At 36.8% G+C, this 25,599-nt stretch overlaps 1 protein-coding gene and 1 pseudogene across 1 annotated transcript in view; both read right to left on the bottom strand.

Moving 5' to 3' along the window:
- Positions 1–12,244: 12,244 nt before the first annotated feature.
- On the bottom strand, positions 12,245–12,936 carry LOC124982671 (calcineurin B homologous protein 1-like; annotated as a pseudogene).
- LOC124982670 (disintegrin and metalloproteinase domain-containing protein 21-like) overlaps positions 12,936–25,599 on the bottom strand; it is a 143,350-nt gene continuing 130,686 nt past the window's right edge. The window contains exon 2 of the mRNA XM_047549651.1: positions 12,936–13,015. Within this exon, the coding sequence (XP_047405607.1) occupies positions 12,936–13,015 (80 nt within the window). The remainder of the gene's footprint in view (positions 13,016–25,599) is intronic.

The following is a 25,599-nucleotide window of genomic DNA, read 5'->3' as shown; positions in this document are numbered from 1 at the left end:
GGATGTATTTGCCTATGAGACAAGTCTCTTGCAGCGTATTATTGGGTCTTGTTTTTTAATCCAATCTCCAGTCTGTGTTTTTGGTTGATGAGTTTAGGCCATTAACATTCAAGGTTATTGTTGAGATATAATGTGTATTTCTGGTCATTTTGATTTATTTCTGGTTATTAATTTGAATTAGTCTCTCCTTTGGTTGACTATTCCTTTAGTGTAGTTCTACCCTTTGCTGGTTTTTACTTTTTTTTAAATTTCATCTTTATAGAAAATTTTGTTGAGAATGTTCTGTAGTGTAGGCTTTCAAGTTGTGAATTCTGTTAACTTTTGTTTATCATGAAAATTTTTTATTTCATCTTCAAATCCACAGGTTAATTTTTCTGAGTATAGAATTCTTGGTTGGCATCCATTTTCTTTCAGAGCAGGTATAAATTATTCCAGAACCTCCTAACTTTGAGGGACTGGGTTGTGAAATCAGCAGATGTCTGAATTGGTTTTCCCTACACGTAATCTGATATTTTTCTCTTGCCAACTTTAAAATTCTATCCTTAATCTGTGTGTTAGGCATTTTCATTATAATGTGACTTGGTATGGGTCTGTTGTAATTTTAAACATTTGGGGTTCTGTAAGCCTCTTGTATTTGATTTTTCATTTTATTCTTTAGGTTTGGGAAATTTTCTGATATTATTTCATTGAAAAGCTTGTGCGTTCCTTTGGTTTGTATCTCCACATCTTCCTCTATCCTGATAAATCTTAAATTTGGTCTTTTCAGATTATTCCATAATTCTTGGAAGTTCTGTTCAAGGTTTTATAACGTCTTCTCTTGTAGAGAACTCTATTTTCAAGATTATATATTTTGTCTTCAGTGCCTAAGTTTCTGTATTCCAAGTGGTATAGTCTGTTGGCGATAACTTCCATTGAATCTTTAATTTGGTTTATTGCTTCCTTCATTTTGTTGATTTCTGTTTGGTTTCTTTTCAGAATCTATCTCTTTATTGAAGTGATCTTTCATCATCTGAATTTTTTGTCTGATTTCACTCCTTACGTCATCCTTTCTTTCACAGATTACTATGTACATTCTAAACACTTTCTCTGACATTTCTTCTACTGTGGTGTCAGTGGATTCTATTATCAGAGCATTTTGGTTTGTTTGGGGTGATTTGCTCCCTTGTTTTTTTTTATGTTGTTTATGTATTTACTCAACAAATATTGTGGATCTGAGGCAGTACCCAATAACAACAGCACCCAATACAAATAATATATAGCCTTAAACCTATATCTCCTATTAAGACATCTACAGTAATTTCACAATAAACAGAAATGATGAGTTCAATTATTATCTACAGTATAAACCGTAAGTTTGCAAAAGGGTTTACAATTTCAAATGGTGGACAAAGAACAGAATTGGTGTAGGATGTGGTACTTATGAGGAAGGAGAACAGAAGATAGAAGAAAAAAATTATAGGAAGAATGAAACAGGAATTATTAGAGGTTGGCTATTAACAGGAGAAAAGAAAGAAAAAGAATCCATAGAAACAGGTGAAAGGAAAAATATATGTAAAGTAAAAAGTTTTTAAAAAAATTAAAAATAGAAATAAAAAAGTAAAGCTAAAAGAATACTCAACAATACTCAGAGATCCTGGTCCTCAATAACTTGATGGTATCAAAAATGGTATAAACGTAGGGCTGGGGAGATAGCTTAGTTGGTAAAGTGCTTGCCTTGTAAGCACAAGGCCCTGGGTTCGATCCCCAGCACCAAAAAAAAAAAAAAAAAAAAAAAAAAAAAAAAAAAAAAAAAAAGGTATAAACGTGAGAGAAAAAGAAGAAAAAGAAAAAAGAAAAGGATCTCGATGAAAAATCATGCAATTATTTCCGTTGGAGTTCAAAAGTTTCTCAGCTTCCCTTCTCAGCATTTAGATGGGGTTGTTGCTAGCTTAGGGTGTTAGTCTTGGAGGTGAATCTCCTGGAGGTGGGGTGTAGGCTTAGGTATGCTCTGGTCTCTTCCTTGGGTGCTAATTGGTCTGGAAATTAAGTCAGTGCACCTCCAAGGCCTAGTGATTTTTGGTCCATGTTGGAAAACTGCAACCCAGGAATCTCCTTGTGTGGTGTAGGAGCCTGTTTTCAGGTCACTTTGACTGTGGACCCCAATATTCATGGTCTCTAATTCAGTCTCCAAGCTCCATCTCTCCTACCCCTGCCCTTTAAAATTCCCAGTCAGGTGTTTCTCTCCCAGTCAGTCCTGCAAGCAACCAGATTGGAGGAGGAGGGGGAAGACAGGTGGGTTTCCAAGATCAATATTTCCTGTGTAAATCTCTCTCCATGTTTGATTTTCTCCTGGTCACTTAGGCACTCTCTGTCACACAGTGTGGGTTTGTCCAGTTCATTTTTCAGGCCAGACTCTGGTCTTCCAGTAATTGGCTGCCCAGCTACTGGCCCCTGTGCCACAGCTGCATAATGGTTCCTTCTACTGTCCTGTATGCATGCTACACAGAGAGATGGACCTTCCCTCCAGTGCACAGATACTGTGCAGCATAGCTCACTGTTATTTTGAGCTGTGTTTCTGATCTGTAAGTGCTCTGTACCCTGGCACACCTCAGTCTTCCCAAGAATGGTGGTTCCTTTAATTTCTTTACCTCTTTACTGCATTCACATAGGGACTGTTCTCGTTTATGCCTCCAGCCACTGGCATGGCTGTGGGGCTGAGGATCTTACTCCCATAATTAGTTTTATGAGATCTCCTGTGTCCCTAATCTGTTTTGACCATCTCGTGTTAAATTCCAGTAAAGTTCCCCCTAATTCTTGACCATTTGCCCAAAAGCTTGTTGAAAAGTTGCCTGTCTGCTTTTCTGAATTCCCACCACAGAACCACTGGGGAAGCAACCCCCCTCTATATTGCCATCCAGCCAAACCAGCACTTGTGTTTTTAAAGATCCCCAGGTGAACCTGTTTTTAAAACCAAATTCTTTATCAGGTGCAATTTTTCTAGCAATAGTCTTGATTGGAAATATTGCATTAACTTTTTAACTGCAATTACTTGTGAAATAGTCAACTTTTGCATCCCCCGTAAGTAGAAAATTTCCCACTAATTCCTTTGCTTTTTATTTTATAATCCAGTAACCAAGGCTGCTAATATGAAGTCTAAGCCACTTTTCCTCCATGAGCTACAGGAGCAGCATATTAGAACATAATTAGAATTTTTTTTTAATTAGAAAATCTTCAGTGTTTCTAAACCTGTAGTCTTGAGTATTAGCAAATATTAGAATCTTAAATTCTAAAGTAAAAGAAAACTGTACAAATAAGAAAAAGCCACAACTTTACTCTTCTTTGTCATTTGAAAGATAATAGATTGTCTGCCATCAAACAAAACTCAAAATGGAAGTACCATGAAATGAAAAATCGTAATTTTCTCTGTTGTCTCCAATGAAGACTAATAGTCATCAATGTGTAAATCAAAATGAGAAGCAGAAATATTCTGGATAAAAACACTTGCCAATTACAGGAGTAATTTCAAACAGTGAACCAAATGTTTAAATGTTCTGGGAGGGCCAGGGTGTACTTTTGAGAACTTGTTTGGAAGTTCTAGCAGGAGAGTACAGCTACTCGTATACCCTTGCCTGAAGAATGGTCCTCCTCTATTGGGGAAGGTCTTCCTCTTCCACCTAGCATGCCCACAGTGTACATTTGAATATCACATTTTCTCATCAGTATCTCAGTACAAATTCCAAATATATGTCAAGAATGACACAAAGACTAAGGTGAGAGTGCAGTGAGAGATCAAAGGTAGATTTTACTGGAGTGAATCTTACAGAGATGTCAGACCATCAACCAAGGTAGGCGTCCCCCATCCATGTTGACCCAAAATTCACTAAGAGGGATTCTGTTCTGTTTTAATTATTTTTTTCTTTAGCTAGGGGAAGGTATAAATTCCCAAGAAAATGTAATCAAGCAGAAACATTCTTCAACAAATGTCATTTCATTTTCTTTTCATAATCAGACACCATCTGCATTGATTCCCTCAGAGACATGCTATAGTTGTTCCCTTTTGGAAATTTTATGTATTAGAATAGAACTGGAAACTCCTCTCTCTCTGAATGGACAATCTGTTTGGGTTACTTATTGTTATAAAACAAGTTTCTCCAACTTAGTGCTTAAAACAAAATTCATTTTATCATTTCTAACAAATGTATACACCAGGAATTCAGGCAGATTTTGGCTAGGCAACTTTTGCTTCATGTAATGTTGACCAAAGTTTATCTGGTAGCCTTCAGTGGGTGGTTTGACTTGTTTTAAGGTTTGAGATATGTTTACACACAGTCTGTCTTTCTTACATGGATTGCCAGAAAACTGGGCTTTTTCTATAGCCTATACAATAACTCTGTAGTATTCAGTTCTCTGTACACTACAGTGTTCCAATAGCAAAAGTTCTAGGAAGTTAGGTGGATAACATGTCACCATACCCTAACCCTAACCCTAACCCAACCAAACATTTGTATGGTGAAATGTTATCCACCATTATAGTATCATGCAACCCTGAGAAAGAGGGTTTTCCCTCTTTCTCCCACTAACATATGTTAAACATTGTCCATTATATCCATAGCTTAACCATTTTCTGATGTCTTATTGTTGTTAATTATATAATTTGTGTTCTTTTCAAATTAGGCTACTTCACTTATGCATTTAAATATCTTTTTTTGTGGTTTGATAGTCCCTTTCTTCTTAGATCGCAATAATAATCCATTTTGTGGGGAGATACCATGCCTTATTTATCCATTAAAACACTTAAAGACAAATTTCCTCCAACTTTTGACACTTACCCATTATACTAATATGACATCTGCATGCAGTTTCAGCTTGGATATTTGTTTTCAAGTCTGCTGGGTGAATATTTTTTTCTATTTTTTGGTTCTTTTTAGTTTTACATGACAGTAGAATCCATTTTGATATAACTACACAAGTATGGACTATATCATATTCTAATTAGGACCCTATTCTTATGGATGTACTTGATGGAGAGATTCACTGTGGTGTATTCCTATATGTACCTAGAAAAATTATGTCAGACTCATAGCACTCTCTTTCCTTTTCCTGTCCCCTCTCTCTTCCCTTTATTCCACTTTGGCTAATCTACTGAACATCTACTCTTCCCTCTACTTCCCTTTTTATGGGTTAGCTTCCAAATGTCAGAGGAAATAGTCAACCTTTGGATTGGGGAGATTGACTTATTTCATATAGCATGGTAGTCTCTAGATCCATCCATTTACCAGCAAATGTCATAAAGCCACTCTTCTTTATGACTGAGTAATACTCCATTGTGTATATATGTCACATTTTCTTTATTTATTCATCTGTTGAAGGATTATTTATTGTGAATTATGCTACTATAAACATTGATGTGCTGCATCACTGTAGTATGCCAATTTAAAATCCTTTTGATACACACCCAGAAGTGGAATAGCTGGGTTAAATGATGATTCCATTCTTAGGTTTCTGAGGAATCTTCCTACTGCTTTCCAGAGTGGTTGCACCCATTTGCAGTCCCACCAACAATGTATGAGTGTACCCTTTTCCCCATATCCTTGCTAAAATTCATGATTACTTGTATTCTTGATAATTACCATTCTGACTGGAGTGAGATGAAATCTCAGTGTAGTTTTAATTTGCATTTCTGTAATTGGTAGAAATGTTAACTTTTTTTTCATATATTTGTTGATTTTTTTGTGTGACATACCACACAGCAAAGGATCAGAGGGGTGAACTAACTGGGGAAACTCAAAGTCTGAAGAAATATTTAGAAATAAAGATAAAAGACACACACAGAAAATAGTTTCAAAAGTAGGGGCCTAGTGGGTGGATCAGACCTCTGACAAAGGAAAGAGCCCCCAAATCTTTTATTTAAAAGGAAGCACATCAAACGGATTTCTTGTCAGGAGGGGTTCTGAAAGGAAAACAAAGTCAGCAGGAAAAGACTAATTGGGACTCATCTATTTGCATGATACCTTCTTCCTGCTCTGGATAGCTGGTATTGAGTGCACCCATATTTCTTTCACCCCAAGGCAGCAGGCATCTGAGTTCAAAGCTATTGAACCCATAAATCCCATGCCAGGCATGGAATCTACCTCAATGAGAGTGGCCAAATACCAATGGGTATGTCTTTCAGCACCACTGTACTGAGAGAAACCCAAAAGGGCATTCTCGTTGTCTAAGGCCATGGAATTCAAAGCAACAATTCATTTGCCCTGCCAACAATTGTTTATATTTCTTCTTTGGAGAAGTGTCTGTTTAGTTTCTTTGCCCATTTTTTGATTGGGTTATTTGCATTTTTTGGTGGTAAGGTTTTGGGTTTCCTTGTATATCCTGAAGATTAATGCTCTATCTGAGGTCCAGGTGGTAAAGATTTTCTCCCATTCACTAGGCTCTCTCTTCATGCTTTTGATTATTTCCTTTGTTTTGAATAAGCTTTTAATTTGATGCCATCCCATTTATTGCATTTCAATTTTACTTCTTGCACTTTAAAAGTCTAAAAATACAATTAATGATGCCTATTAAGTCTAAATCACTAATTGTACTTTTTAGTTCTTTAGCTTCTGTACTTAGTTTTTGTTTGGAAGACCTATCTAGTGATGAAAGAGGTGTGTTAAAGTCACCCAGTATTATTGTGTTGTGATACATTTGATTCTTGATATAAAGAAGGCTTCGTTTGATGTATACAGATGTTTCATTGTTTGGGACATAAATATTTACAATTCTTATTTCTTGTTTTTATATGATTCCCTTAAGCAGTATGAAATGTCCTTCTTTGTCTCTTCTGAATAACTTTTGACTTGAAGTCCACTTTGTCTGATATGAGAATAGAAACTCCTGCTTGTTTATGATATCTATGTGAATGGCATTTTTTCCCAACTTTTCACCTTCAGTCTGAAGATGTCTTTGCTCATGAGTTTAGTCTCTTGGAGACAACATGGTTGTTGTGTCTTGTTTTTTAATCCAATCTCTCAGCCTATGTCTTTTGATTGATGAGTTTAGACCATTTACATTTAATGTTTTTATTGAGAAATGATTATTTCCTATCATTATGATTTATTCCTAGTTTTTTACATTGAATTAAGTTATCCTTTGATTGTCTATTTTTAAGTGTAGTTCCATTTCTGCTGGTTTTCATTTTTATTCTTATTTTCTTCTTCATGAAATAGTTTATTGAGTATGTTTTATAGTGCAGGATTTCTTGTTGTGAATTCTTATATCTTTTCTTTATCGTGGAAGATTTTTACTTCATCTTCAATTCTGAAACTTGATTTTCTGGATATGGTACTCTTGGTTAGCATCCATTTTTTTCAGACCTTGCTGTATATTATTCCAAGACCTTGTAGCTTTTTGTGTCTGGGTTGAGCAGTTGGCTGAGATTCAGATTGGTTTACCTCTAAGTGTGACCCATCATTTTTCACTAGCAACTTTTCAAATTCTATCCTTATTCTATATGTTAGGCATTTTCAAAATAATGTGCTTTGGTGTGGGTCTGTTGTAATTTTTACATATTTGGAGTCCTGTATGCCTACTGCATTTGATTTTCCATTTCAATTTTAAGGTTTAGATATTATTACATTGAAAAGATTGTGTAGTCCTTTCATTTGTGCTTGAAAATTATCATCTATCCTGATGAATCTTAGATTTGGTCTTTTAATGATGTCCCGTATTTCTTGAAAATTCTGTTTATGGTCTCTTAATTTCTTTTCTCCATGATAAACTTTATTTTATCCTGGAGAAAGGTTTACTTTGTCTTCTTTGCTTGAAACTTTATCTTAAAAGTGGTCTAGTCTATTGGTAATGTTTTTTTTTTACTTTGGTTTATTGATTCTTTCATTTCAAGGGTTTTCAATCAATTCCTCTTCAGAATTTCTATGTCCTTATGGAAGTGATTTTCACATTTTGTATTTTCTCTATGATTTCACTGCTTAACTCATCTTTTACCTTGTACATCAGTTTAACCATGTACTTTCCAAATTCCTTCTCTGACACTTCCTCCACTGTGGTGTCTACGAACTCTGGGTTGTTTGGGATGATTTATTCTTTGCTTTTTCATATTATGTGTGTGTCCCCCATCTATTTGAATGGATTTGAAGCATCAGAGTTTCTACCCTATTAACTTATAATTTCTCTGTAGGTTTCCGGTACTTCACAGATTAGGGGAGACAAGTAATAGCAACAGCAATGCAAACTCAATACTTGGTTTCTACTATGACATCTACAACATTAATTGGAACAATAAACAGAAATGGAAGCATCAACAATTTCCATCAATAAAAGCAGTAAGTAATTATATATTATTTCTAGCACAAAATCAAACAACAAGTTTATCTATGTCTTCTGCAGTGTTAATATTTGCTACAGCATTAGTGGTGAGGACTGGCATCATATAAACCAATCAGTGCTAAAAGATGTTAAGACTAGACTTTATTAAGAGGAAAGAACAAGAGATAGGAGGGTAGAAAATAGTTTGCAATCTCCAAAGGTGTACAGGGAAAATGCAGAAAAGACATAGGATGTGATGGTTATGGTAGGGAGGAGAAAAAATAGAAGGAAAAATTTAAAGAAAGAGTGAAATAGAGAACAATAGAATTTGGGTGTTTGCAAAAGAAAGGAGAAAGAGAAACAAGGTAAACAGAATAGCGGGGGGGAAATACAAAAGAAAACCAAAATATATTAATCAGTATCCCTAACTCTGAAAGAGAGAGCAAGGTAAAAAATAATTGCCTTCCAAAAATTCTAGAAATGAGAAATGAGAAACAAATATGTATATGTTTAAAATAAATGTCCATGAGTCATTCATATCACACTCACAAAAGAATAAAAAGAGAAAGAATCTTGATGAAAAATTAAAGAATCATTTCCACTGTGTGAACAAAATAGTCAATGAAAATGTATATTCACTCTTTGTGCCCTAATGTCTTTCTTTCCATTTTTTTCTTGGGTATGCACTGAGTGTAAGAGTAGGGACCATGGACTGTAAAACACTTCCTTTTTTGTGTTACTCACTGAGATGCCAGCTGGAATTGAATAATCCTCAGCTTTCCTTCTTGGTTGAGGTTGGTAGGATGGGAAGTACTGTCAACTCCACTCCTGGGGTAAAGACTGTTGGGTTCTGTGATTTAAGTTCCTATAGATGGAGCTACTGACTGCAGGGCTTAGATCTAGTGGGGCCCCAAGGGCTTTATGATGAGGTCAGTAGTCCGGAGATATTAAATCAATGCCCCTCTACATCCTGGCAGTTGCCAATCTCTGCTTAGAGACTGTAACCCAGAAATCTCTCAGGGATCCTCTCCTGGGACAGGGGAACAAATCCTTTGCCACTTCTGTTGCCCACAAATACCATACTTCCCAGAATCTTGGGCTCAATCCCTGAGCACAGTAACACCAGCCTGTTCAAATTCCCAGCCTGCCTTAGCTGGTCCTATGAGCCACAAGACTCAAAAGGGGAAGGGAGCCAGGCTCTCCCCAGCCTCCCCAACTTGTATTCCCCCAGGCAAAATGCTCTCCATGCCTGATTTTCTCTGGATTTCTAGGCACAGTCTAGGTCACACAGATGATATCTGTCAGAACTGTATATGGGACCCAGTCCCAATCTCCTGGCTCCCAGTTCCCAGTTCCCATTGGCACTGTCTTAGCATTGTCAACTCAAGATGGCTCCTGCTTCAGCTCTCCAGGAACAATTGGGAAACATGGAGCATCTTCCATTCACCAATTTACTGTGCCAAACACCCTCTGGATCAGCTTAGGGCAGACTCCCCCTCCAATCTCAGGATTTCCCACACTAAGACTGACCATAGTATTTCCCTTTTTCCATCCATGTATGCTAATGCCATTACTTCAGTGAGCAGCTTAGCTCTAATTTTGTCCCTTTTTTAAAATTTAATGTACCCAAAATTTCTAAGTCTTTAAGGCACTCTGACCATCCAATATTGAGTATTATCTTTCAACCATGTAGGAGAGAAGCAATATTCCCACTGCTTGGATCTGGGATCACCAATTGATGAAAAATACAGCTTCCCTCTATTCCACTATCTTCTCCCCAAACACTTTGGTTAAATTTTAAGGCACATAATTGCCAACCATATTGAGGAGATTGTGTTTTTGTTTTGTTTTGTTTTATTTCGAAAAAGAGAACCCATGATCCAAAGTGGTCATGATATTTATGTATTTCCATTAGCAATGAATGAGATTTCCTCTTGTTCCACATTCTCACCAGTATTTGGTATCATCAATATTTTAAATTTTGACCATTTTAATGTGTGTATATAGCATTTCATCATTATTTTTATTTGCATGATATCAATGACATATTATATGGAGCATCTTCATTTGCTTATTTGCCATTTGTGTATCTTCTTCAAGTGTCTATTATTCTTTGGCCCATTTTTAATTGATTATTTTCTTATTTTTGAGTGTTAAGAACTCTTTTTTAATTTTTTTTTAACCACAAGTATTTATTGATGGATTGAAGAATACAACTGTAATGGGACAATAAGGCACAACTGTGGATTAGAAGTTCACTATACAGCCAAAGGAGGGGGGAAGCCATAATTTTAAGAACTTTTTTTAAAAATGAAAATCAAGGAGACTTTGAAGTCAGTACCTCTCTAGAGATCAGTATCAGACAATTCTTTTATACAATTCCTATATTATATCGCTTGATCACAAAAAACGATACTTAATAAAGAATTTCTCATTCACTTATACTTAAGCCATCCTGCCTGGTCACTCCCCTGTTCCCCACATTTATCCATTCCTTTGTAGTGGTATTTTTTAGCAAGTCCCTTCCTAAAGACTTGTTCACACATCTTGAATAGTCTTCTGAAGCAAAGAAACAAGCAAGCAAGCAATGAATCAGAGAAAAATCAGCCAAGGGCAGCAAATAAATGAAGACTCACAGACATAGGATAGTAATGGCCAGATTCAATGAAGTCTAATGAAGCTGACTTTGGCAGAACCATTGCTTACTCAAAGGTCTGTAATGCCACCTTACATTGTCTTACCAGTGCCAGATCCCTTGTTTCTAAGGGATTAGCAGTGGCCTATACAAGGAGCTAGGAAGGTATTGTAACCAGGCAGCTAATGACACTATACATTCAATGCTTTGGATCTATATTAGGGGCTGACTATGGCTTCTAGCATCAACATTTGCCAAGTGTAAAATTCATAATTTTGTGTAAAACTGATACTGAGGACAGTCTTTAATTCTTTTGGACTCAGATAAGTTAGGCACTTCCATAATACTAGTCTCTCCAGTTGGAAATGTGAAATGAAAAACATTCCAGTGCACTAACAATGAGACATAAATCATGCTGCAGAGTGTAAATGTAGCAGGTTTCAAAACAGCAGTCTTGTTCAAAAAGTCATGAAAGTTTCCACAAGCATGCTGTCAAGAACAGTTATTCTGGTACTGACAGTATCCCAAAGCTAAGCAGATCTGTAGGCATTTGACTATTTTCTGAACAGTCAACACTGCACTCTCAGGAGAAGCCATGTAGGTACATAAGATGAGTGTCAGAGGGCAGAGGTAGAGCAACCCAGGCAAGCCACCCAGCTCAGGTGGCTCTACACTTTTCACCAAGTCCAGTTTCCGAGAAGGATATCTCCACCTAGAAGCCCTTTTATGACAGAGTAGTACAGAGGACCAAGAGAGGGTCACATTCTTCCAAGAGAAGTGTTGGTTACCAAAAAGCTCCTGGAAAGGTAACATCCTGGGAACCCATTTAAGAGCGAAGGTAGATAAAAACTGCCAGACCACTGAAATATCCTGCCAAGTCAGAAATACATTTAACAGGCATAGTTTGGGGTATCAAGTAGAACACAGGGAATTTTGAGGTTCAATAAAAAGCGGGGAGGCTGAAAGACTAAGTAAGGTAAGCTAAGGTAAGCTGAGTGACAGGGAAGCAAGAAGCAAAGGACAGATATGAAGAAAGCAGGAGCATACTAAAGCCTCGCTGGAGGGAAGGCAGCATGGTACAGTCTACATCCAGTGAGAGCTTTGCTGGCTGGTTCTTGGCATGATTCCATCTCTTTCTCAAACTGGATGAATGTGTGGCATTGAGCAGCAGAACAGGGGAACATGGTATTTATAAATGGAGGACTGATGGATGGATACTGAACAGAAAATAGACTGGGTGTACCATTCTGCAATGTCCTGTTTATACACCAAAGGCAGGTTTGTGTAGACAGAACATATTTGGGGTTGTCATGCAACAGCAGTAGTATTTTAGGAGAAGGGTAATGATGGGGTGGAGGTGGGGTTGGTGGACAGGAGGACTCTTAAGTTCCAGTTCTTAAATACTAGAAAGCAAGGAACAGTTTGGTATGTCCTGTAGTGAAGAAATTGGATGCTCATTTTCTGTTCTACATCCACCTTCTCCAAAACCTTAACAAATTCTGTGAAAGATATACCACTATCCCCATCCTGGTCAGCCTCACGGATGGTCCTGTCTGCAAGGCTGCCCAGCTGCTCATCTGAGATATTCATTCCAACCATCATGCGCAGCACCTGTACCAGCTCATCACGGGAGATCTTGTCATCTTTATCCAAATCATACAGTCGAAAAGCAAAGCGCAGTTTGTTGCTTCGGCTGTTGAGTGGTTCTGGTCCATTCACATCTTTGCTCTTTTCATTATCCTCAATGGGTCAGAAATGAGCCAAAGTTCTCATGAATCCACGGAAGTTTACCTGGTTTTCTCCCTCTGAAAGAAGGCATTAATGATTCCAGTCCCCCAGTGGGTTGATGGCAAGTTCTGGAATCCTCAGGAAATCTTCCGGCTGAGAGTCCCATTCTGTCCTTTGTCCAGGCTGGTGAACCGGCTGTAGAAACGAGTGATCTGACTGTGGGAAAAGCCGGTCTTCTTCTTGATCTCCTTGAGCTCTTCCTCCCGCAGTAACGTGGAGGCCCGAGACCCCATCACTGTTCCAGGAGCTCCTCCGGGAGCGGCGGGGCCTGAAGCAAAGGCAGTGGAAGGGAGGGTGGGAGTGAAGAAAGGGCTAGGGGTCAAGAAGGGAGAGGGCAGTGTTTCTACTGCGGACCCGGGAGGGAACCCAGGGGTAGTGCCTCTTTTTAAATTTTGATTAATAATCCTTTATCAGATGTCTATTGCATCCTGGTATTTGATTTATCTTTTGTTTATTGACAGTGTCTTTTTCAGAGCAGAATTTTTTTATTCTAATGAAGTTCAGCTATCCATTCTATCTTCCATGAAATGTGTCCTTCATGTTGTACTAAAAAGTTACCATCAAGTTTGAGGCTACCTAGGTTTTATCTCATGTTTTCATTCAGTAGTTTATAGTTTGTATTTTATATTTAGGTCACTAATCTTTTTGAGATAATCTTTGGTGAAGGGTGTAAGCTCTCTCTCTCTCCTCTCTTTTTTGCATATTCATGTCTAGTTTTTCCAGCACCATTAATTGGAAGGTCTTACTTTTCTCCATTGTATTGCTTGTGTTCCTTTGTGAAAGACAAGTAGACCATATTTATGTGAGTCTATTTCTGATCTCTCTATTCTGTTCCCCTGATTTAATTGATTACTATAAATTTATAGTAAGTCATAGCAAGGTAATTCTAGTTTAACTTTGTTTCTCTTTAATATTCTGTTGGCTATTCTGAGTCTTATTCTTTTTCATTTAAGCTTTGAAATTATTTTGTAGATTTACACAAAATAACTTTCTAGGATTTTGACTGAGATAGCAGTGAATCCATAAATAAATTTGGATGAACTAGTATCTTGGTGATAATGAGATTTCTATTCATAAACATGTAATATCTATATTTAGTTTGATTTTATTCATCAGAATTTTGTAGTTTTCTTCATGTAGATCTCATATAGATCTTGGACATATTTTGTTAGATGATTTATACCTAAGAATTTTATTTCAGAGGGCGAGAATATAAATGGTATCATATTTTAAATTTCATAATCCACTTGTCCATTGTTAGTGTATAGAAAAGCAATTGACATTTTGGTAATAACCTACCCATTACTATTATAGCTTATTAGTTTCAAAAGGTTTTTTTTTTCTTTAGGATTTTCTACATAGATAATCATATAATCTGCAAATAAAGACTTTCACTTCCTCCTTCCTAATCCATTTATATCTTTAATGAAAGGTTTGTCTTTTTTTAATCTCACAAGAAAAGTTTTGCTTTTATCACCACAAATTATGATATTAACTGTAACTTTAGGGGTAGATATTCTTTATCATTGCCAATGTATGAAATTCTTAAGAATTTACAAGTGAGCTTTCTTAATCAAGGCTCTCCAGAAAAACTGTATCATTAGGATGTGTGTATATATAATAGGTGAAAAAATTATCATGAGAAATTGTTTCATAGAGTTATGAATCTAGCAATGCCCAAGATCTACAGAGTTAGTCATCAAGCTAGAGAGCCAGAGTTCATGGCTTAGTTCCAACCTGAGTCTGAATGCCCTAGAACCAGGAAAGCCAATGGTATTGTACTTTGACCAAATGCCAGCAAACTCAAGACCCGGGAACAGACACTGTTTTAGTTCAAGTCTGAAGGCGGAAAAAAAGTCAAAACCCATTTTAGTCAGTTTTTCATTGCTATAACCAAAAGATCTGATAAGAACAATTAGAGGAGGAAAAGTTTACTTAGGCCTCATGGTTTCAGAGTTTTCAGACCATAAATGTCCATTGCTCTGGGCCTGAGATGAGACAGAACATCATGGTAGAATAACATGGCAGAGGAAAGCACTCAGGACATGGCCACCAGCAAGCAGACAGAAAGTTCTGCTCACCACAGGCAATATAGGAACCCTCAGCACATACCTCCTCCAATAACACCCTACCTTGCTACAGTAACTACCCACTTAACACATATCAGTGGATAACCCACTGATTGGGTTAGACTCTCATAATCATTCCACCTCTGAATCTTTTTGCATTGTCTCACATGAGCTTTCATGGAATACCTCATATCTAAACCATAGCAGTATTCCAGCAGGAAGGCCTTCAGTAATAGGCAGGAAGCATTATCTCTTTATGGGGAAATGTGTCATCATTTTTGTCCTATTCAAGCCTATGTTTGTATGAGTTCATCATACATTAGGAATAATCTTTACTCCATCTACTTATTTAAATGTTTTTCATCTAGAAACACCCTTACAGAAATATCTAGAAGAATATTTGATGAAATCTCTGGTTACATTTTTGACCCAGTCAAATTGGCAGATAAAATTGAATATCCCATAAGCCAATGGAATCAATAATTATATTTAGTAAGATTATAAGATACAAGGTTAATATAAAAAATGGATATATATATATATAAATCAAATAAGAAATAAACAATAAGAAATTGAAGTAAAATATATGGTAGCATAAAAAACTAATAATACTAGGTATAAACTTTAAAAATGAATCAAAGTGTCTACATAGAAAATTACAAAGATTGCTGAAAGATATTTTTTAAAATGTAAATAGAGTTACATCTTCATGGTTAGGAAGATTCAATATTCTTAAATATCAACCTCCATAAACTGATTTGTAAATGAAATGCAATCTTACTCAATATCTTAACACTTTTTTCTTTGAAAGCGATATGTTGACTCTAAAATTTAAATTAAACATCAAATGACTTTTGACCTTTATGAAAGTACAAAAATGAATGAAGATCTTACACTACTTGATTTCCTGACTTATTTAGGATAGTACAGTTTCTAGGGTGTACCTAAATGAAACAATAAAAAGTCATTACACATCATTATTTATACATTAATTGATTTTGACAAAGATGTTAATGCAACTCATGAAGGAAAGAATAATCTGAATTAATTTCTTATTATAATTGGCTATCCTATGCAAAAAATATTTAAAAATTTAAAATTAAAAAACCTTGACTCTTACTTCACACATATCCTAAAGTTTTCCCAATTAATTAAACTTGTATTAGGCCCTACACCAGGTGTGGTGGTGCACACTTGTAATCCCAGAAGCTTGAGAAACTGAGGCAGGAGGATCATGAGTTCAAAGCCTATGGCAGGTATTGGTGTGAATCAAGGTGATTGAATCAAGGTGATTGGCATTCTCCTGTGCAAAGGTACAGTGTTAATGCTATGGAAATGATGGCCCTTGGTCCCTCTGGGCAAATGTTCAGAGATATCAATTTAAACCTTGAATCACAGGCACTGACTCTCAAAGGAAGAAGGATTCTGAACATAGCAAGATAACTACAATGTTTCACCAGTGCTGTGACTTCTAAGCCTGCCTGTTCAGTAAAAATGGACAATGGGCTTCCTGGGTACAACAGGAAGCTCCTACTATTGCAACAGTGAAATGGTTGCAAGAATGTTTCTAGCCCTGTGCACAAAGAATAATGTCTCTATATTTTTTTAATTTCCTGATTATGAGACCGCATATAATAAAGTTGCTGAACTGCTCTGTGTCACTGTTTCTCAATCAGAGTGCAGTGTTCCATCTGATCCCAGCTTTCTCTCTGTAGCTGTGTGTGTGTGTGTGTGTGTGTGTGTGTGTGTGTGTGTGTTTTAATCTCCTATCACCCTTGATCTTGTTGCTCCTGCTTACACAAGTTCTTCTTTTCAACAATTTGGTGGTCAATATCTTATTGATATCACAATTATGGGAGGCTTTTCAGATAAACATTTTACCTGTATTTATTCAACTGGATTCAATTATATTGGATATAGTGGTAATCTACCTAGTTGTTGGTGCCACAGTGAAAATACTGGCTATTTATAAGTGATCTCAGGGGATAAGATAGCAGCAGATGGGGGAATTAAAGTAGCCACTGTAGAGTGGACTCACTTGTCTTTTAAGTTACAACTACAAAAACACAAAGAGGAAGATTATAGAACCCCAGAAAATTGTTTGAATAATGCTCTCTTTGTTTCAAATTTTTTAAATTGTGAAGCCGAGAATCACACTACAGTTGAGTGACACGTGGCTCCCATGGCAGTAGGCTGGACAGGCCTAGTCTGGTGGAAAGACTTACAAACAGGACAACGGAATGGACCAGATCCAGTGATAAATGTGAGGTAGAAGTCTTGCTTGTATCTTTCCAGAAAGTGCAGCTTATCCTATCTGGGTACTGAAATGCACTATTCATCATCACCATGAAGCATCTCAAGCCTAAGTTCAAATGACTAAAGCTCACATGTGTTGATCCCAACATCCACCAGGAGCAAGATGTTAGGGAAGTAGAAGTGGAAGAGGACTTGACGGACCTAGAATACCAAATTGCCAACATGGTACCAAATAAAGAACCTGACCTATCAGGCTAAGCAGATGGTCAATCAGCAGTGAGGCATTAAATCTCCAGCCATCATGTTTGTGGCTATGCTGGCTTTATTGAACTATCAGGTAAGTAGCATTCATGAGGAAACTTATTGGACTTAATTCCCAGATTCACCTTCAGTACATCCAGCAGTGTGGACTTAAGAATCCATTCCAGTACTTACTGATGATACACACATTATGGGAAGCTTTTCAGATAAACATATTACCTGTATTTATTCAACTGGATTCAATTATACTGGATATAGTGGTAGTCTACCTAGTTGTTGGTGCCACAGTGAAAATACTGGCTATTTAAAAGTGGTCTCAGGGGAAAAGATAGCAGCAGATGGGGGAATTAAGTTAGCCAAAGTTGTTGGCCCTTGAGACAAAACAAAGTATATCCAGACAGTTATAAAAAATAGGACTTGCCAATGACATAACTATGGAACATCCTAATCCATACTACTATGAAATTGGGAAAAAAAATAATCAAACATCATTGCCCTATGTAAATGTATGATTACACAAATGGTATGCCTTGACTCTATGTACAAATAGAGAAACGACGTGTATCTCATTTGTATACAATAATAAAAAAAAAAAAAAGAAAGAAATTGGGTGCCTTTTCTAAATGGGTGGAGTGGGACAACATTTGGCTCATATGGCATATTGTCTATGTTGGTAATGGATGTATTTTGTATTGGTTCACAGAGTTGATAACGGGTCTCCACATCAAAAATACATGACTCCTGGAGGATTTATAAGTAAGGTTCTGATCTTCAGTGCTGGTGGCATACAAAGAGATCTGTGGCATTTAATAGCCACCCTAGATTTCATTAATTTTATCAGTGGCCCCCTACCTGATCTTGTGGACAAAAGCTGTAAAGTGACTCCCTATTATACCCTCTGGGCATGTGTAAAAATCTCCCTATGTTTTGATTTTGATGATATAAAAGTAAACAGGACAGCAAAATGTATTATGTGACTTATCAAAGCTGCCATCTGACTAATTGCATGACAAGGTCTAATAGAAGACAAGGAGTACTTGTGTTACATCAACCTCTTTATTATGACTCCAGCTAATATTTCAGAACCTTGGTATTCTGATACTGGAGTTCAAGTCATACAACAGATTCATGTCCAGTTAGAAAGACACCTGCTTACTACTGGTTTTATTGTATTTGGAATAGTCACTTTGATATCTGTTTTGGTCTCTGCCATGACTTCCACTATAGCTTTGTCCAAAGCATTCAAAATGTTCACTTTCTTAATGATTTGGCTCAAAATGCTTCCAAAGTCCTACAAAACCAGGCAGATATTGATGACAAATTAGAGGCTAAATGAAATGCCTTGGAAACTACAGTCATTAACATTGGAAATGAATTTGTTGCTCTTAAATTCAGACAGAGGCTTCCCTGCCATACTAACTACAAATATGCTTGGGTTACAAAAGCAAAGTATAACATTTCTCAATGTGATTGGGAGAAAGTTAAAAATCATCTAATGGAAATTAGAAGATGGAAAGATCTCCCATATTCTTGGATAGGCAGAATTAATATTGTCAAAATGGCCATACTACCTAAAGTGCTATACAGATTCAATGCAATTCCAATTAAAATCCCAATGACATACCTTACAGAAATAGAGCAAGCAATCATGAAATTCATCTGGAAGAATAAGAAACCCAGAATAGCTAAAGCAATCCTTAGCAGGAAGAATGAAGCAGGGGGTATCGCAATACCAGAACTTCAACTCTACTACAAAGCAATAGTAACAAAAACGGCATGGTATTGGCACCAAAATAGACAGGTAGATCAATGGTACAGAATAGAGGACACGGACACAAACCCAAATAAATACAATTTTCTCATACTAGACAAATGTGCCAAAAATATGCAATGGAGAAAAGATAGCCTCTTCAACAAATGGTGCTGGGAAAACTGGAAATCCATATGCAACAGAATGAAACTAAATCCCTATCTCTCACCCTGCACAAAAATCAACTCACAATGGATCAAGGACCTTGGAATCAGATCAGAGACCCTGCATCTTATAGAAGAAAAAGTAGGTCCAAGTCTTCAACTTGTTGGCTTAGGATCAGACCTCCTTAACAGGACTCCCATAGCACAAGAAATAAAGGCAAGAATCAATAACTGGGATAGATTCAAACTAAAAATCTTTCTCTCAGCAAAGGAAACTATCAGTAATGTGAAGAGAGAGCCTACAGAGTGGGAGAATATCTTTGCCACTCATACTTCAGATAGAGCACTAATTTCCAGAATATATAAAGAACTCAAAAAACTCTACACCAAGAATACGAATAACCCAATCAACAAATGGGCTAAGGGTATGAACAGACGCTTCACAGATGAAGATCCACAAGCAATCAGCAAACTTATGAAAAAATGTTCACCATCTTTAGTAATAAGAGAAATGCAAATCAAAACTACACTAAGATTCCATCTCACCCCAATTAGAATGGCGATTATCAAGAATAAAAGCAACAATAGGTGTTGGAGAGGATGTGGGGAAAAAGGTACACTCATACATTGCTGGTGGGGCTGCAAATTAGTGCAGCCACTCTGGAAATCAGTGTGGAGATTCCTCAGAAAGCTTGGAATGGAAACACCATTTGACCCAGCTATCCTACTCCTCGGCCTATACCCAACGGACTTAAAATCAGCATACTACAGAGATACAGCCACATCAATGTTCATAGCTGCTCAGTTCAAAATAGCCAGATTGTGGAACCAACCTAGATGTCCTTCAATTGATGAATGGATAAAGAAACTGTTATATATATATATATATATATATTATATATACACACACACACACACACACAAGGGAATATTACTCAGCTATAAAGAATAATAAAATTATGGCATTTGCAGGCAAATGGATGAAATTGGAGAATATCATGCTAAGTGAAATAAGCCAATCTCAAAAAACCAAAGGATGAATGTTTTCACTGATAAGTGGATGATGACATATAATAGGGGGTGGGAGGGGGGCAAGAATGGAGGAAGGAGGGACTGTATAGAGGGAAAAGAGGGGTGGGAGGGGTGGGGGGGAAGGAAAATAGAATAAGTCAAACATCATTACCCTATGTAAATGTATGATTGTGCAAATGGTATGCTGTTACTCCATGTACAAACAGAAACAACATGTATCCCATTTGTTTACAATAAAAATAAATTTTAAAAAAATCATCTAATGGGCATTTGGTAGAGAAATAATGATCGTCTGGACCTTCTGGAGTTACATCATCATATCCAGGACATTCAAGAAAGTCAGAATGATCCTGGGGATTCTGCATTACTTCTGAAACAAATACTTGATGACTTAAATGGTTTTAATCCCTGGAATATGTTAAAACATACAGTATGGCACATTCCTTTTAAATACATGTTTGCTACAAATTCTCTTTTGGCTGTAATGAAAGGACTCTATCTTCTGAGGAGAAATTTGACAACTACAAATACCAGTACATCATTCATGCTTAAAAAATAGAAAAAGGGGAAAAGCCAACCTAGGCAACTTAGTGAAGCCCTAAACAACTCAACAAGATACAAAAATAAGTAAATAAGTAAATAAGATACAAAAATGGGACTGGGGATGTGGCACAGTGGTTAAGCGCCCCTGGGTTTAATCCCTAGTACAAAAACAAAACAAAATAAAACAAAACATCATGCATTTAAGTGTAGAAATTAAAACTATAAAAACTCTGGAAAAAGACAAAATGAAAAAATTTGTACACAAATATGTTAACATGACTGCTAACATTTTTTCATTATGGCCCCAAATTGGAAATAAAAAATATGCCCATTAACTGCTGAATGGAGAAGTTACTATGGCATATTCATGCAATGGAATACTACTTTGTATTTTAAATAACAAATTCCTAATATATGCAATAACATGGATGAATCTGAAAAACATTATATAAGTGAAAGAAGCTAATCACAAAAACTCCATACTCCATGATCCCATTCAGAAGAAATTCTATAGTGACAGAATCAAATTATTATTTGTAGGACCAGAGACAGAATAGTAATTGATTATAAAGAATACCAAAATCTTTCATTGATTCCTACTTCAGTCATTGTTCACAAGTTTTTATTCAGAAATATGTACAGTAAAACCTAGTTGATGGATTGTTTATAGAATGGGTAATTAAATGTATTAGTTTCCTATGGCTGATGTAACATGTTGCTCCAAACTTGGTGGTTTAAAACAACAGAAATTTATTCTGTCATAGTTTTGGAGGCTAGAAGTCTTAATGCAAGGTATCAGCAGAGTTACTTTTGGAGACCCTGACAGAAAATTAATTTGCATTTGTCTCTGGTAGCTTCTGGTGTTCCTTGGTTTGCACAAGCATTACTGAAGTCTCTGTCTTCCATTACCAACTCCTGTGTCTTCTATTTTTCCTAAGAATACTTGCTACTAGACTTAGATCACAATATAATCCAGGATGATCTCTTGTTGAGATTCTTAATTATATTCGTCAAGACTTTATTTTAAAATAAGATCACATCCACAGATTCTGGGCAGATGTACTCTTATGATTTGGATCTGGAGTATCCCTAAAAACTCACGTGTTCAAGGAATGACCCCCAGTGTAGCAAGGTTCAGAGTTGAGAATTTTAGGCAATAATTGGATTCTGCAACTATGACATCATTAGTGGATTAATCCATTTGATGGATCAATAATTTGAATGGACTACTGCATAGTAACTGTAGGAAGGTGAATTTGGCTGATGTAAGTAGGTCACTGGGGGCATGCACATGGGGACTACGTCTTGTCCCTTGCTTTTCTTTCTCCTTCATGACTTCCTTAAACTGAGTAGCTCTTCTTCACCATACCCTGCCACCAACATGTAGTCTTACCTCAGGCCCAGAGCAGCAGAGTCAGCTGACTATGTGTTGAAACCTCTGATATCATGAGCCAATGTAAATCTGTCCTGTTCTAAGTTGTTTTGGTCACATATTTGTTCACAGTCATGAAAAACTAAAACAGAAATGGAAACTTAGATATGAGGTTATTACTATGACCACACATGACCACGTGGTTCACAAAACTTTGGAACAGATATAAGGGAGAAGTTTAGTTCAGTTTAGAGATGCAAGATGAAAACCTTCAATGTTATTGGTAGAGTTTAGTAGATGATTCTGGTGGGAACTCAGATCACAATGCCGAATGTGGACAGAAAAGACTGTGCTCAAGAAGTTCCAGGTGAAAATGAGAAATCTATTGGGAATTGTATTAGAGGCCATGCATGTTACATTCTGGCAAAGAACTTGTCTACATTTTGTCCCTGTCTTAAAATTTTCTCAGACTGAATTTAAAAGTGATGGACTAATCGATTTCGTGGAGGAAATTTCAAGGCAGCACAACATTCAGGCAGTGGCACAAATATTGCTTCCTAATTTTATCCAGGTTTAATGTGAGAATTGGGAGCAAAAATCAGAGCAGAAGGATTTGAAAATAAATTGCAGTTAGACCAATAAAGTGTATAAAAAATTGCAACCAAAGAAAGTGTAATTACTAAAGAGATTATGCTTCCACTAAAGAGAATCTAAGTAGTTTGCACCCAGACAATACAAGAGATGCCTTGAAGGCATATCAGGAACTGGCCAGATCCTAGACACTGCAGGCTCAATTTTGTAAAGGAGAAATCTCCTTTAAAAGACTTTGTTTTAACAGTGAAATATAAGTAGTAATAAAAGCCTTCCAAAAAAGAAAAACCAAGAATCAGAGGGATTCTTAGGTGAATTCTACTGGACATTTAAAGAAGAACTAATGACAGTGCTTGTCAAATTATTTAACAATTGGAATAGAAGACTTCCAAATTCATTCCATGAAGCCAATATCAGCCTCATACCAAAACCAGATTAGGACACATCAAGGAAAGAAACTACATCTATCAGTGATAGATGCAAAAATCCTTAATAAAATATTAGTAAATAATTTTTAACAATAAATTAAGATTATACATCATGATGAAGTCAGGTTTAGCCCATGAATTCAAGGATGACTTAATATATGAAAACTGGAATGTAATTCATCACTTAAATAGAATTAAGAAAAAAATCACATAATCATCTCAATAGATGAAGAGAAAATCTTCAACAAAATTCAGCACTCATTCATGATAAAAAAACTGAAGAAACTAGGGAGTGAAGGACATTACATTAATATCATAAAGTTTATACATGACAAACTCCAAACCAGCATTTCAGTAAATGGGGAAAAAAAAAAAAATATCTGGAAGCATTTCCTTGAAAATTTGGAACAAGACAAGTATGTCCACATTTGCCACTCCTATTCAATATAGTTGAGCAATTAGGTAGGAGAAGGAAATAAAAGTGATAAAAGTAGGGAAGGGAGAAGTCAAATGATCACTGTTTGCAGATATGATCCTATACTTAGAAGTTCCAAAATCTCTACCAAAAGACTGCTAGAACTAATAAGCAAATTCAGCAAAGTAGTGGGCTACAAAATCTACAAAAAATCTGTAACTTTCCTATATACCAATAACAGATCTTCTGAGAAAAAAATTGGGAAAAGAATTCAATTTGAAATAGCCTAAAAGAAATTTTGAAATAAATCTTACCTAGGAGGTGAAAAACCTCTACAATGAAAACAACAGAACATTGAAGAAAGAAATTGAAGATGACACAGAAAGGTAGAAAGACCTCCCATGTACATGGATAAGCAGAATAAATGTTAAAATGGTCATACTACCAAAAGCAATATACAGATTCAATGCAATCCCCACCAAAATATCCAGCTATTACTGAGCTAGTGATAGACCTGTCCTGATTTTGCCAGAATGCAAACTGCTGGAGGAATAGGAACATGGATATTTCCACTGAGATTTCAAAGGAAGGCCTGGGAAGTCAGGGAATGTGTATTAGGGTTGGAATTCCTACAGGAAGGCCCTGAAGGACAATGTATGAAGAAGTAAAAAGGAAACTGAAGTCGTAATGGAGACCACAGAAATTAAGAAATACCAGGAATGTGGAACATCTGCTGAGGAAAACTGGAGGAAGCCAGCAGAGTCAGGTCAAGAGAGAGAGGCCATGTGGGCTGCAATTGGCAAGGCTGTAGGGGCAGGGCCAAAATCCCATCACCAAGTGACCTGGATGCCAGATATGGAGTTCTGAAACTTATTGTTATGGGTGGAAAAGACCTGATGGGTCTGATCCTAACAAAAGGAAAAAGCCTGTGAATGCTTCATTTATAGTGAGGCACCAAAGGAATTTACTGTGAGGAGGGGGCTCTTTCAAGGTAAATAAGGAGGGAGAGGCTGTGTGGAAGCTGACCTGATTGGGGACTTCTCACTTGCACAGTAATTCTTCCTGGCGCCACAAGGCCAGTGGACCACACTGGTATCTCTTTCTACTTCTGGGGAGTTGCCTTTGAACCTAGGGCTGTCTGAGCCCATAAATTCCGTGGTATCACAGAATTCTCTTTGAGCAGGACTTTGCCAAGGCAATGAAGTGGTCTTAGATCGGTGAGATTACACAAAGTTCTCTGAGGGGCTCACCTCTGCTTAGAGATGGCTCAGACAAGCCCACAGTTCATTCATGGCTTCCAACATCTGGTTTCTATCTTTCTTTGTTCCCATTCTTTCTTTATGTGCCCCTATTATTCCCTTTTGGAATGGAAATGTCTAATCTGTACTGTTGTGTCTTGGAAGCGTGTAGTTTTTTAAAGAAAATTTATAACCAATATTCCCCTTGAGTCTCAGAGATGGCTTGGACTTGAGCAGTGCTGAAACTGTTGACTACGGGGAGTCTTGGAGACAGGCTGAATGCATTTTGCATCTTGAGATACAGTTTTGGTTACGCTCGAGCTTTTGGGGCCCAAGGGAAAAATGTTATGATATCAATTGGGAATGTTCCCCAAAACTCATATGTGTTCAAATTTTGGTGCCAGGTGCATCAAGGTTCAGAGTTGGGGCTTTTATGCAATGATTGATCATGAAAGCTGTAACCTCACGAATGGATTAATCCATTTGATGGATTAATAATTTGATTGAACTACTAGATGGTAACTACTAGACAGGTGGGTATGGCTGGAGGGATAAGGTCACTGAGGGCATGTTCTTTGGGGCTATATCTTTGTCCTGTCTCCTCTTTTCTCATTTATCTCTTCTCCCTTCTCTATTCTCCCTCACTCCTTCTTCCTGATGATGTCATGAGCTGAGTAGCTTTTTGCACCATCATTTTCTACCATACCATGAACAATAATAGGGGCACATAAAGAAAGAATGGGAACAAAGAAAGATAGAAACCAGATGTTGGAACAC

Source organism: Sciurus carolinensis, chromosome 4 (genome assembly GCF_902686445.1).
Source record: "Sciurus carolinensis chromosome 4, mSciCar1.2, whole genome shotgun sequence".
Classification (NCBI taxonomy): domain Eukaryota; kingdom Metazoa; phylum Chordata; class Mammalia; order Rodentia; family Sciuridae; genus Sciurus; species Sciurus carolinensis.
The sequence above is the reverse complement of the archived record's forward strand: the minus strand, read 5'-3'. Positions and strand labels throughout refer to the sequence as shown.